Source organism: Echiichthys vipera (assembly GCF_963691815.1).
Source record: "Echiichthys vipera genome assembly, chromosome: 3".
Classification (NCBI taxonomy): Eukaryota; Metazoa; Chordata; class Actinopteri; order Perciformes; family Trachinidae; genus Echiichthys; species Echiichthys vipera.
In genome coordinates this window covers 23525139-23541006 of record NC_139828.1, presented here as the reverse complement: position 1 = coordinate 23541006, position 15868 = coordinate 23525139, and the positions used below count along the sequence as shown (strand labels likewise).

The 15868-nt window shown below is 39.8% G+C and overlaps 1 protein-coding gene across 1 annotated transcript; it reads left to right on the top strand.

Annotated features, from left to right (window-relative positions):
• Positions 1-7637: 7637 nt before the first annotated feature.
• On the top strand, positions 7638-13487 carry LOC310945385 (alpha-2-HS-glycoprotein; the record flags this gene model as incomplete). Its single annotated transcript, XM_083911466.1, has 7 exons — positions 7638-7871; positions 8950-9060; positions 9583-9670; positions 10769-10935; positions 11392-11499; positions 11975-12061; positions 12972-13487. The coding sequence occupies 7 exons, from the start codon at positions 7638-7640 to the stop codon at positions 13485-13487; spliced, it is 1311 nt and encodes a 436-aa protein (XP_083767592.1).
• Between the last annotated feature and the right edge of the window lie 2381 nt (positions 13488-15868).

The following is a 15868-nucleotide window of genomic DNA, read 5'->3' as shown; positions in this document are numbered from 1 at the left end:
ATCTTTAGTCAATTTGAAAAACTTCACTATGTGTACAAGCTAACGTTAGCTTAAGTTGACTGGTGACTCAATGGGCAGTAAAACGGTCTCTGTTGCTTAAATCTGTACATAGAAAAAATACTTCTTTCAGCAGATATCTTAGTTCCAACACGAGCTATCAAAATAGCTTAGAGTTTATATCTGCAGTTATTCAGTTTGAGATACTTCAACAAGCTACGCTAACTCTAGGCTACGCTCAATTAAGATAACAGGGCAACAACAGGGTAAATTACATCAAGATAGTACGTTCCATAGAAACAGCCGGCCAGGAGTGCCTATCTCTTTGAACAATGCTTTATGGATGATTTTTGTTAATACAGTAGACACTGTTTAAATTGGAATATGTCCATCACTTTAATATTGGCATAGTTGGTAAACATTTTATAAAAGCAATAGCTCACTTCAGGCCTTGATGTGTTAAGATTATTTCACGGCTAAGGGGGCGTTGTCCGGCCCGACTTGAAGCTCACAACCTGTCGTAAGCTATTGCTTAAATATATCACTTCCAGTTGATAGATATTTTATTTCAAGGAAAACTCTTAAAACAGAAGATGTACAGGCCTTCATGAACCTGATAAGTTGAAGCTTTGTTATATCAATCAGCAAAGTCAGATTTCTTTTCAAATGAAAATGTCACAGAATTCTACCACAACAGGCTTCTGCACAGCTGTGGGCTACCGCACGATGCATAAACAGAAGAAAAGATCTCAATGTTTGATGGAAATTAAAGAGAGAGAAAAAATGCTAAGTGATTTTCAAAGACTCAGTTGAAACTAAGGTGGATACCAGTATGATTAAAAGATTACTCCAGAGAAAGTGAAAGCGAAAGATAATTGAAATGGCGTGCTGCCAAGGACCCAAGTCTGTGGTATACAAGTCAGTCTGGGAGATACAATGTAGGCTATCAGATCACTGGCTTGTTGACAGAAAAGAAACAGGTACAGTATATGCAACAATCTGAAACATCACAGAACATACTAGTCCTGAGAGAATTTTAATGTGTGAATGCTTATTAAAACATCCCACCCTGAAACAAAGACTGCAGACATTCAGACGTTGGTGCAGATATACATTAAAGGGAAGAGAAGTGTAAAGTCTAGAAACGTGAAAGTTAAAAAAATGGTTAGTCATCATAAAGCTTAACACCGCTGGTGAGCACAAACTACACACACTACACACTCGCTCATACCCAGACGTACACACACATACACGCACAGGCTGAGACATCTAGAGCATCCTTTGTGTGCCAGGCTGTTCCTCCAGGGTGAGTTAGTGGTGCTTTTAAGTGCTGACATCAAAGAGGCCTGTATGGGTATATAAATAGGCTTTAGGGCTGAAAAAGTTTTAGTTGTCATGAGTTTGATACCCAGTCTGTTAGACAAGGTCATGCATTGACTCAGTGACTTCTCCCTAACCCCTCTCTCTCTCTCCCTTACACAAAAAAAGCACATGAGCACACGCACACATGCACACACACACACACACACAAACACACACACACACACACACACGCACACACACACACACACACACACACACACACACACACACACACACACACACACACACACACACACACACACACACACGCACGCACGCACGCACGCACACACACACACACACACACACACAGAACAGGCTATATACAGTACAGAGGGAGATAACCACCTGCACACAGGCTTTCAAACACAAATAAACCGATGCATCCAAATATTTAATATAATACAACATGTTCCAAATAGCCACAATAATAGTGCCAGATAATTATTTTACTGTTAGCATGACTGGCACTAACATCCAGTGGGTAGCAGGTGACTGGTCATGGTACATTGGCTGAGGAGGTCAAATGAGGAGTGGGCAATGCAGACCAGTCTTTGGAGTACCACACATGGCACTTCAATCACATTCAGTGATTGAGCCAGTCTCTCACACTGTGCGTCATCATCCCTGCTCTGGGTTTCTATAATACACCCTGACGTGACTATATTCCCCTGTATTTTCTCTCTGCTACTCAAACTGATGGTACTGTTTTTTTACTGTCGTGTATGGCTGTGCAACTCATCAGTGTATTGTGATGTGTTGGCAAGTCTCTTGTTCTCACTCTCTCTAATTTGTAATACTTACTATTCTGTAAGCTAAGCCAAGACATCAAAGATCCATTACTTACAGTAATAGGTTTTTGTTTCAACAGGGAATCAAATGAATACAACGTACATGTGTGAAAGGAGGTCGCTCGAAGTGACAAACTGCAGTGAATAATCACCCAATTATAGCCTCTTTTAGCTCATTTTGGGGGGGGGGGGTCAACATCAGATTTGTGTATGATGAAGTCTCACCGCTTTCAACAACCTGATTGCCTTGTTCTCAGCAAATAAGCTCTGATAACTCCGCTGTTGAAGATCTAGCTACTTAAAGACAGCCCAGTATACTTGATATTTCTACACCTTAATTTACATCCAATACCATAATTTAGTGCCAGTACAAGAGGTAGTGTGCCCTACTCAATATGAATATATGAATCTCAAAATCTCAAATCTTGGTTGGAGTGGTGGGCGGTTGAGTAACGAGTCTAAAGGTACATGTCCTTCATTTGGTGACTGTGGCTCAGAGGCAGAGTGGGTGGTCCTCCATTCGAGAGATTGGCGGTTCGATCCCACCGCCCCTGGTCCACATGTCGAAGTGTCCTTGGGCAAGACACTGAACCCCGAATTGCTCCCCGTGCTGTGCATGGGTGTGTAAATGTGGTGTGAATGGTTACATTAGATTGGATGGTATGTAGATGTCCACTGCCATCAGTGTGAATGTCTGTCTGAATGGGTGAATGTGACAAACACTGTGAAAGTGCCTTAAGTAGTCAGAAGACTAGAAAGGCGCTATATAAGTACAAGTCCATTTACCATTTACCAAGTCCATTCATTTCCCCCCTTCCCATTCATTGTCAATGTAAGGAGCCATACAATGCATTCTGGTAGCACCACAGTGATGGGGCACAGCGTTGGCCGTTCTTCTTTGCATAACGTTGAGGTCTAGACATCCAGCACACTTTTCGAAACTCTGAAAATTTTGTAAACTACTAGTTGTCAATCTAAAATGAATACAGAGTCAGACACTGCACAATTTTTTCTTGCCTCAGATGTTTTCAGAAACACATTTCCAAGTGAGCTGCCATGTTGGTCTGGTTTGAATGATAGCAGATAGCCCATGAGTGAAAGCATTCATCCGATCAGGTGCAGCAATTGCACTTGTAGGAGGATGTAGCCTGTTGTTTGTCAGTAGTCACTGAAGAGTAATTGATAACTGCTGGTGACACACCAATGAAGAGTATGATGCTGTGAAACCGGGTTACGCCTCATACCAAAAAAAAAGCCCCTGTGGACTTACCATGACTTTCATGCAGAAGAACAAAGCTTGATTCCTGTCAGCTGCATCGAAATAACCATGATGGCACAGAAGCAGAAGGGAAAATATTTAAAACATTGGTTCTTGAAATTTAAAAATAACGTTGGCATTCAATGTAATCCAGGGTTTTGTCGTCCGATGTTGGTGTTTTTCTCAGAAGTTGGGGGAGACCAAAACAGTGATAACACAAGAGTGAATATTCAACTTGAAATACATTAGGTGGCCAGTAACGTGACTCCAACTAGACTATGCAATTGCCCTGTTTCTCTCGGATTTGTAAGTAGGCAACTGTTTGTCAGCACAGTAGTTGTAATAGCTTCTCTGTCTGTTCGTCTGCCCTCTTGTGGCTAAAAAACATTTGATGCGGTTTTAAAATTAGACTACAAAAAAGCCCCTGTGTGTGTTTAATGCAATGACCTTTCAAGACGAAAGAGATTTGCATTTCCAGCAGCTGCAGCAGGTAGATTTAAATAGAGTGTAATGCAAGATGAGGAAAAAATACATAATATCATAATGTGATAAAATACAGGAACATATTTGAGATAAGCACTATGTATGAAAGTTTTGTTAATTTTAGTTAACTTTATGCCATTGCAACAAATATTAGGAATGTTAAAAAGCATCTTTGGTGGGCTCATAGTGCAATACATAGTGCTAAAGGTTTACAATTAAAGAACTGGATAACCCAAATATGTTAAAATTCAAAAATATCACACATCATTACAAAACAAACCATAAGCTAAGGATAATATATTAAAGTGCCAACAGGTTACAATTTAGTATGTATTCTCATTTACTCATATTACTCATATTACAACTAATGTTTCAGTGCCGGTGTCCTGCTCTCATTTACTTCCTGTGGCTGCAATAAGAGAAGCTGAATACATGACAGGGAAATTAAGTCTATAACTGACTGCTTTATCCAAGTAAAATGACAGGGATTTGGGACCACTGCTGCCTAGAATGCCAATCAGCTGCAAGCTTTGTTAATGTGAGCTCATGGCTTGACCAATTACAGTGAAATGTAATGGGTTTAGCATCAATGTCCATGTTTTGGCCACAACAGTGTAGGAAGCAGCACCTCCAGGGGAGAAAAAGTTTGAAACCAATTAAATGAAGGAATTATCCCTCTTCCTGCTCTCTCTCCATCCTAATGTCTTCCCCTTTCTGTGCAGACTGTGACCAATAAGATAAGAAAGAAATCCCAGCAGCATCTTGTGAAAGAAAAAAAGCGAGAAACAGTGTATGGAGAGTGAGAGATAAATAGAAAAAGAGAAGACAAAGGCAAATATAGTGTGTGTGAATAAAAGCATGTGAGATGGTGATAAGGAGGATGATTTGCTAAAGATAAAGGCTGGCTGCTATCCTGTAATTTTGTTCTATTCATTCACACATCTGTGAGAGGTGGACAAAGTAATGATAAAAGGCAGCATGTAAATACTCTGACTGAGAAACCTATATAATGTGGTTAGAAAGGGAAAGAGGGGAAATAGCATTGGGCTTGTTTTTTTTTCTTAAATGTGCAGTGCAGTGAAGATACCAATTCTTTTCCTCTCCTGCTGGCAGGCGATATGACACAGGAGGAGATGTGTGCCATGCATTTCCCCAAGAAATTTGTTCTTGGCTAGATAGAAATTGTCTGTGAAACAGTATTTAGACCACGCTATGCTGAAATTCTCAGCTGAAAACAATGCTAATGAACTTCCCTGAAACAGAATTTAGACCGTCTCAGAGTGAAACTTTCCACTACAAGTAACTCCAAGGGAACCTTTCAAAACAGTATTTAGACCACGTCAAACTAAAATGTTCTCTTTTCTTCTCACCCCAGGCCCAGGATGTTAAACAGCAGGAGCCCCCGTGGCAGCAGCCCCATCATATCTAGGCCTGGGCATCACTACAGAGTGGCATCTCTCTGCAGTGAGCAGAAGGGGAGATTACTCTGTGCTCACATCAAAGGAGGTTTGTCTAACTTGGGTCTGGCGTTGTGCTGGTAGAGCGAGTCCTTGGAGCAGCCTCCCCGTTCTTATCTCTCCCCCACAGACTCTTTCTGCTTTCTGCTGCAACACAACTAGCTGCCGGTAACACTGACACATGCAATCACGGCTCTGCACGGTCAAATGTGCACACACACAAATACTGATGCACATTCTCTTGTAAGCAAAACACACACAAACACACACACACACACACACACACACACACACACACACACACACACACACACACACACACACACACACACACACACACACACACACACACACACACACACACACACAACATTGAGACAGCTCTTTTTTTCTTCTGATATTAGCAGAATTTGTTCTGCTGAGTGAGTCTCTCTCTCCCTCCTGCAGCCTCTGTTGAGAGCTGATCCTGGTTCAGAGAATATTTGAAACGGGTTAAATGATTGTCCCTGGACAGATGCTTTTAAAAAGAACTCACTACACATGAATATGATGTTAAATATTTTAACCATTCAAGGTGTACTTGAAAGATAAGATACCTTCAACCAAAAACACAAAAAAGTGAACATGCTTACATAAAACATATAAACAAACTGTTTTTCCTGATAGTCTTTGACTTTACCTGATAGCTTTAATGACTTAAACTGAGAAATAATGATTTTAATATTAATATATCCATATATAATATTCCAATTATGGCTGTACTTGCTAATATTGACGCTAACGTTCGCTAAATAACACTAAATAGAAAATACAGCTGAGGCTGAAGAGACTGTCCTGAGTTTTGCAGGTATTTGATCATAACCCCAACATTTTGGTAAACAGAAATGTTGACCTGAACATGGTGCTATACCACATAGTCACCCTGTGTACCAGTATTCATGGCAATCCATCCAATAGTTGTCAATCTGAGCTAAAATTGTCAACTTGCTTGTGGGGCTCGAAGTGGGGAGATCACCCTTGAATCAAGAATGTGGGTTCAAAATGTTGGGCTAAACCATCCAATAGATGCTGAGATATTTCACTGAACATCTATGGAAGATGTTGAGATATTTCAGTCTGGATCAAACTGGTAGACTGAACAACCTACCAACATTCCCATTCCTAGAGTCACACTGCTAACAAAAATACATTTTCGTATTTCCTTCAAGTGTCCACAGACAATGATTTTGAATGAATCATGTATTTTGTTTCACTCTTAAAAAATATTTTTAAAAACTCTGGTAAATCAAATATGTGTTAGGCATGCAGAGCTATAGAGAGTGTGTGTGTGTGTGTGTGTGTGTGTGTGTGTGTGTGTGTGTGTGTGTGTGTGTGTGTGCGTGTGCGTGTGTGTGTATACTCGACTGCAGTCACAGACATTAATCGGTCTTGTCGTGAACAATGGAACCAATATGACTGCTCAAAAAGTGTGAACACCACCCATAACACACAGTCGAGCCTGGTTGAACCGTATACTGCTTTGAAAACAAACAAACAATAAATACTGTACATCTAATATATAAGAAATTAATCCATATTACACAATAATCTAGAACTGCTGAAATAATTACCATTGCTCATTTACCATACAATCTTAATCTTGATTATTTTTCTCAGGCAGAAAACACAAATACCAGCGTTATGTGGTTCTTATACTGCAGCAAGTGATGGGTTGAGGCTTCTGCTGAAAGTAATTAAGTGGATAACAGTGAATCATTAACCCAGTTCTGACTGCTGGATGAACAATTTTACCAAATTCCCTCCAGTAAATCACACCAGACTCACAGTGACCCCCTATGGTGAGATGCATGTATTGCAGTCACAAGATATATGCATGTAATCCATTTGTACAAGAAAAAATGTCAGTGGTGATTATTGCATTAAAGAAGTTTCTTTTAAATACATAACATGCATATTGTGATCAGGATTAAACAGCACAACCCCTAAACTGAGAATAAAAATAGCCTTAGATCATATTTGTGCATGCATGCATTTAAACGTATGTATATGATGAATTAATTGATTGTCATCTACTCTATTTGTCTAACAGGAAAGAATGTTCCCCAGGTTAAATAATCACTGGAACTTTCATTCACAAGTATCAGCCCTCTGACATCAAATAAACTTTGTCCTCGGCATCATTTCATCATCCTGTCCTGTTTTGATTCCAAAAGTCACTGCAGAGACCGAACGCAAACACAAGAGAACAAACTTTAAACTAGCTCAGTCTTTTAGCTCCTGTCTGGCACCATGGACAAATCCATCTGCACATTATTACTGCTAATACCCCTGCTAACCATTCACACCCTGTGTGTGTACGGTGAGGGATTTGTACTGTGGCCCATCGAACTTGCTCCGATCCCCTGTAATGACAAAGCAGTGGAGAAGCTGTCTCGTCTGGCTGTCACTTACATCAATGAGGATCGCCCTGATGGCTACAAGTTTGCCCTCAACCGCATTGCAAATGTCCACTTGCACGCTCAGGTCAGTACTGAAACAAATGTCAAGTGGGATATGCTGCATAAGCTTGTTGTAATATTCTGTCAGTGGGTGATTTGTTCATATTTAACAAAGGGAGTGGGTCGGAAAGGTTATTTTCCCTTCTGTTGTTGCTGAAATATCAAAACAACCCTGTGAAAAAAAGGAAGTCACACACTGATAGATTTAACCAGCCAGGCCAATCTTCATGTCAGTGGGATCCCATCTGAGAATATGTGTCTTTTGTTGTTGTTACAAAAGGCTGTGCACAGAAATTTCTAATCAGAAATCACACTCCTACAATGTCACATTGTACTGACTCTCACTCTGGGGAAATGATAATGGAATTAAACTCTGCTTCTCAAGGACTTATTGTGGTCCCCAGACCCTAGTTTGGGAACCACCGAACTACATCAAAGATGTGAAAAATAGCAGCAGTTACATTAGTGTGCAACCACTAAAGAATGAAAACAACAATTAATACTTGTTGTTTACACGTAGTTGTGAATGACTGTCATCAGTGAACGTCGTTTATAATCAATGTAACATTAAAAGTGATGTACAGAATTTTATGTCATGAAATGAAAAGCCACCCTCTTTCACGCCTCATCAAAAAGGGCCTTAGGACTGAAGTGACTGTTAATAAAAGCCCAGGCCATTTGGGTCCAGGACCACTGGGACAAGCCTTACACAACAAGCTTTATGAACTTCATGTTGTCAACTACTGAAGGTTATTGTAGCCCGGCTGTGAGATAGAGCCGGTTTAAGAGGCTTAGTTTCACTGAAAATGCTGCCATTACGCTTGCAAAAATAGTTTAGATTTGTTTTCAGTGTTACCGCGAAGATCAATATTGTCCAAAGTGTTATTGGGAATTACACAGTTCACCTCCTAAATGTTCCTTGAAGATGAAACTGAACCAACTTAAGGTACTTGACAGAAAACTTCCCATGAATCTGAGCCTCAGATATGCACTAAAGTGTGTGTAATCCTTCTATTGATTCCATGAACAAAACTGCTGGTGAACACACAGTGCTGTTTGAACCGCTTCCCTCTTATTGCTTGTGTTTGCATTGTGCCTGTCAGGGCCCAGCAGGCAATGTGTATTACCTGGACCTGGATGTCCTGGAGACCAAGTGTCACATAGGCAGTCCGAAACCATGGAAACGCTGTGACGTCAGACCATTCATGGAAACAGTAGGACACCCACACACACCCACACACACACACACACACACACACACACACACACACACACACACACACACACACGCACACACACACACACACACACGCACACACACACACACACACACACACACACACACACACACACACACACACACACACACACACACACACACACACACACACACACACACACACACACACATACACAGGCTACATGTTTGTATTTGTAGCCTAAAATAGTAAACTCTTGCTGCCATAATGCATTCCCTTCACTGCAAAAAGGGCAGTATGAGAAAATCACAATATTTTGTTTAAACACACTATATCATCTTTATCTTGAATTCATGGTTTTGATACAAGAACATTTCAATATATTCTACTACATATTAGTAAGCTCACTTGCAGAGGGGGGTTTTCTGCAGCATAGCCCCTAACACACATTTAATGTCACACTTATGCCAATTATTTGCACTAAAGAGGCTTTGATTGTTATAATTGGCATTTGCTTCTTTTTTTTATTCTTTTCAGCAAATCTCTGGCAATTGTAACACGACCATTCTCCACACACCAGAGGGATACTCCTACCTGTACAGCTACGATTGTACTCTTGTCCCAGGTAACATTAACATATCGTTAGATTGAATGAAAGGCACTTGAACATATCATGATAATGTTCTAGATACCATAGGGAGAGTTGATACCAGAAAATATATAACATGTTGTGTTGTAAGACTATGTATACTATGGGTTTGTATCCTAAAGAATAAATGTAGCATCTGATCTTGCAACTGTCACTGCTGCTGCTTAGAATTTAAGTATTTGTGACAGTAAAATCGTTTAGTACACAATGCTCATCAGAAGAAAGACATTCCTCTCTGTAGACATTTCAAATTTGCCACAAACACGTGTAACTAATAACATTAATAATGGCTTACTACTAAATCCAAATGGAACTGATCCTTAAGTCATATAATTAGTTACACCTTTGCATTTCCCACTATGACTAATCAAAATGTCAGCCATGAAAAATGTCTATTAGTTTCCCCCTAATCTCAAACTGAGTTTCAATATTTATTTTTTAGATCACTTGAAACACACATGCAGCTGTTAAAGGTATTTTGGCTGTTTCGAACCTCAGCTGAACCTACAAATATTTTATAGGTTTTAAAGGAATCTTAGAGCTGTAAATTGTTCTCTCAGTGAGGTTTACTTTAACACCTGCTTGGGTGTGGGTGTGTATGCGTGTGCTAATGATGTATGGGGGCTTTATCAAATCATTAACAAGAGATGCTCCAGAGACATGTTGTACTATGGATTCAGCTTTTCCTAATACTTCTAATAATGTACTTCAGTTGTCCCCTTTTTTGGAAAATCATTTTTTCTTTCTGTTGTTATTTTTCTTGATACACGCACATCAAATGTGGAGATTCAGAATGATGGGTTGCCGCAGCTCAGTGTCCTGAGCTGTCAGGGTTTTGGTGCCTTGCTGAAGGGCGCCTCAGCAGTCAAGAGTCCACACTTCATACCTGGTCCATCCAGAACTTCAAGCTCCCCCTTTGGTTCCCAAGTCAAGTCCCTACAGATTGAGCTACTATCGCCCATGCCTGCTTTTGTTTAATGCCCTTGTGTTTCTGCCAAGCATATTCTGCAGTTGTAATTTCATTGCAAATGTAACCATTAAACTTTCAATATTATCTCTGTCTGGTCCCTGTAGATCCCCCAGAGAAGCTCCAGCAGACCTGTCCAACCTGCCCTACCCTGCTCCCTGTAGAGAGCCCACAGGCTGTGAATGCTGCTCAGGTCACTCTGGCATCCTATAAAAGACAGTCCACCCTAGGTGCAGGGCTTGGACTGAAGAAAATCACTAGAGCTGCAGCCCAGGTATGACTGGATATACAGAGCTCTGATTGGACGAACAACTGGGGCCGATTTAATTGACACAACATTGTGTTTAATGTTACGTTTATTGGGGAATGACACTTAGGAGAGATCTCTGGATGTACATGAGCAGACGGCACAGTGCAGCTTTGCTAGTTTCAGCTTCTCTGTGCCAGATGACTACCTTTACTGCTCCACAAATACCAGATTGATACACGACTCTGGCAAGGTTGTAAAAGATTACTGAAAGCACTTTAGACCATACTGTCAGGCACATGAGAAATTGAATAGTTCTCTTGATGTGGTTCTCTAATTATTTCCCCCTATGTTACATTATTTACAGTATGTTCTACGGTATATTACAGCAACCATAGCATGTCCTTATCTTATCCTATCTGCCTTTATATATGTGTTGATTTGCGTAATTCACCCTTTTCTTACCATATTATTATTTTTCAGGTTGTGCCAGTGAAAGCCAGCTTTGTGGAGTACACAGTCCAAGAATGTCCAGAGGGAGTGACGGAAAGAGGCACCTGCCAGCAACTGGCAATTGAGTCTGACACAGAGGTACTCAACCCAGCGAGTGAAAATAGGACATTACCTTGACACAATAAACACACTATAATAGACAGTGAAATGCTAAAATGAGTTTAAAATTTACCCGAAAACTGGCATATAATTCCAGTCTTGATTTCGACACAAAGAAATGTTTTCTGAAGGTGCTTCATTAATAATAATAATTAAAAAAAGGAAAATCTCATACTATTATGACGCTAATTAATGTGGCTTAGTAAACTTAAATAAACAAATATCAGCCAGCCAATTGTTGACTATCACTGAAGCAGCTCCTGGAAGTATCGCTTGATGACATGACAGATTCATTTCTAGTTTTAAAACTGACCCCTCTAAAAGGCTGCAGTAATTGTTTCCTTTATTAAAGAAACAGGGCCTCTCCCTCTTTTCTTGATTTGTTATTTTGTTACCATTAATATGTTTTTTTGTTTCTGGTGACCCAGTAAAATGTCTCATCTTCTCCTCTCAGACGGCAGGTTTCTGTGCAGGATCTGTGCGGGGAGAAATGAACGTCCATCCTGATGTCCAGGTGTCCTGCGAGATGTTTAAAATACAGGTACATGAAGCTTTTAAGAAATATTTATGATCAGAATCAGAAACAGGTTTATTGCCATGTATGTTCAAACATACAAGGAAGTTGCCTTTGTGTTGTAATGCATGTTGGCCCAAAAATGTTATATCTTATCCCTCAGTGAATTAATTCAAGTGGTAACTTTCTTAAGTGAGCCCAAAGAAAAAGTTAGAACAAATATCCATAATCAATATGATGACATTGAAGATGAAAGGAATGAATGTAAACAATAAAAAGTCCATCCTCTCTCTGCTAAAAAAAAGTCTACAGTTTTTAGAGCTTCCATGTTCTTAATTAAAAAACACTGCAAAAAGAAAAAGAAAAAGAAAAGAAAGCTTTGTGGGAAAACGTTTACCTACATGTAAAATCTGACTACAAAATAAAATAAGTTTAATTATTTCTGTCAGTACATTAATTACAAGAAAACTACAGCAGAGAGGTGGTGACAACACTCACAGCAAAATCCCCCAAAAAACAGAACATTCAAGTGCATTAAAAGGTCTATGTGAGTAAAGTGCAAAATGTAATATGAAGTGCCAGTCACATCACTATGTAGGACTGCAGTTGGGAATGTAATTACAACTCACTGCAGAGTGAGATTTGATGAATATTTTATGCTAAAATGATAATTCAACTTTCTGAATGAATGCCACTAGCCATGCAATTATTCTGACATTTATTGTGTGTTGTGTCTTCAAATGTATGTTGTGCTTGTTTAAACTGATGTGTAAGATTCATCATTGTATGGTTCTGTGCTATAATTATGTTGTCCTCTCACTCCTTTTTAGAGCTGTGGTGTGTAATGTAATATTGCATGACTGAGACTTTTTCTGCAGTCAGTGACAGTGAGTTTGTCCAATATCACTTAAGTGGGATCTTGTCTTTTCGTCTGCAGAATGTCGACATCTTAAGACCGGTGAAACCTCAAGGTCACGACCTCCCCCAAGACCCTGCAATACCAACCTTCCCGACTCTGATCGACGATCCAGGAACTGATCCAGAGCCTGTTCCCTCTGACCCCACCCTGCCCCCTGGTGTTCAACCAGCACCGTTTGACCCCACACCCATTCTGCCTGTGCCCTTTGACCCTGTTCCTATTGACCCCCATGTTGTAGTTAACTCCCCTAACCCCTTCAGCTCATCTTCCAGTGAGTCTGCTGAAGATCTAGTAAACCATCAACAGCAAACAACAGGTGTTGATCCTTTTGCTTCATCCTCTGAAGAGATAGGAGGTCCTGTGGCACTGCGACCACCCTTTAACTTCCGCTACCAGAGGCGTGACCGCAAGAAACGGCAGGCCCTGATGGAGACCGCCGCACCCTCTCACAACCCTACCTTCCTGTCGGATTTCCCCAGTGGGTCCTCTCCTTTCCGCTCCTGTCCTGGTCCTGCTCGATACACCACAGTTTAATGGGTGCTGCCAATTTTTTGCCCCTTGTTACTGGAGGCTTGTAGTCTTATAATTTGAGCTAATGAGAGGAAGGGTAACTCTTCTCACTGTCACTTTCTGCTGCTGCTGCTGCTGCTGCTGTAATACTGCTCTCAATGTAGACAAAGCTTAAGCCATTTGTATTTGAAATACAAGAATTTGAATTAATCTTGTTTTAAAATCCCTTGTCAACTGACTGATGAACCTGTATACTTAATAAGCTGTAAGACCATAAATACGGAATCTATTTTGGTGGTATAAAGCCATGAAATTTGAATCTTGGATCTGAATATTTAATTAATTATTAATTGAAATTAAACCATAACTATATTAAAGTCATATATAGACAGTAAGCCAAACATCTCCTAAGTACAGCTTCACAAATGTGTTGTTTTGCTTTTCATTTGATTTATATCTTTCTAAATTGAATATTTTTGGATTTGCGTTTTTCAAAACAGGCCATTTGAACACATCTCTTTGACTTCTTGGAAATTGTGACAGGCATCTTTAGACAGTTTGTAGTCTAAACGATTAATCAATTCATTTAGTTTAATTTAATCTAGTTGCAGCACTGACATATTTAACCGAATCCCCTTGTGACACATTATACTGTGCCATGATAAGGGATAAATTAATTAAATGGTCTTTGAATGTGAATTCAGTGATGTAGTTGTAGTTGATGAGGTGGATGTACTAGGTAGATGAATAGGTTACAGAGGAAGTACTCTTATATATTCCAATGACTTTTTGGCTGTAAACAGAAAATTAACTTGTACTCATACAGAATCATCTAATCTACTGTATTCACTCAAACCACATTCACACATCCATGCACAGCTGGGAGCCGAGGTTCGAACCATCAATCTTGAGAATGAAGGATGCACTGCTTTACTTCTGAGCACACACAGCTGCCCCTCCACTGAGACATCGGCATAGTTTTGGCCAATTCTCCAAGGTTGGCATAACATTGTTCTTGAAACCCTTGACAAAGACAATAGAAGAAAAGTCAGGGTTTAGTAGAATTCTTGACCACAGGGCAAATACTTTGCCAAATAGCACTGAAGCGAAGGACTAGTGCAAACATATCAGGAAAGCTCTAAAAGCTTGCAGCTACCCAAAGTAGAGCTATTAGAAAGAGCAGACTAACACAGATGAGAGAAGCAGTGTGGATGCAATGAGTCACCCAGTATGTGAAGTGTCATTCTGATTTGCTCTTTATAAAAAAAAGCACTCACCAAACGTAAGCATAGCAATGTTCAATACAAAGCAATGACAAATACAGAAACCGAATTCATCAGCAGATAAAACATAGCCAAGATAGAGCAAGGCCCACAGGTCAAGAAGCAGCCATTTGTCTTCATTTAAAGGACAGTGGAAACTACTTTGGGAACAGCAGAGTACACATTTTTGACTGAGCGGACAAGTGGTTTGAAAGACATGTGAAGAAGTCTAAAATAACCATCCTGAAACACAGTGAGAGGCTGTGACAATGCTGTTATGCTGCCCTGACATCCATTCACATACCACGCCTTAATTCCAGACCCCTGGTGAGACCATGCTCAGTTTTCATATAGGCCTATTGAGGGTCACAGTAAGTTGTGTGTTCATTCAAAGGCACTGACACCCCTCTCTCCCTTTTTCAGTTTTTTTTAAAGTCAATGCTATGCAAGCAGAAAGGTTACGGTGGGAGGGATCAGATCCTGCCTATCCTGCAAATCCTTTTTTGTACAACTTATTACATAATTTCAACTGCTCACTTTATTTATTAACATAATGTTTGTTGTTGTTTTTACTCTTGTACAACAACAGACCCATCAGTAGAATTTTATTTTTATTTAGCTGGGGCATGTTTTTTTGTGTGTGTAAAGTTAAGGGAGCATATGTGGCTGGTCAATAGTGGCAATTTCAGATGTGGCAATTTAAAATGTGTTTCACAGGAGTGAATTGAAAGCTGGATGAATCATATAATGGAAAATAAACAAGAAATGTTGACATTTCCTTCATATTTCATATTTAAAAGTTAATTATTGACCTCAGAAACATCAGTTGACAAAACAATATCACCACATGGCACACTCAATCAGCTGTTATTGAGCTTTTGATTGTATCATAATATCATCCTCAACAGGTGTCTTTGAACATAGCCCAGGCTTTAACAGGTCCCTCATAGCATATATTTATACATTCAGTCTGCTGGGTGCTTTTTAGATTTAAACTTTTTTTTTTTTTAGACTTAGACTTCTCTTTATTGAGCCTTTGGGATGACACCCGCAAGGAAAATGAGAGATTACATGTTTAGCCTCAAGTTACAATTTACATTGGGCGTGTTAGGTTCATTGGTGACTCTAAATCACCCGTAGATG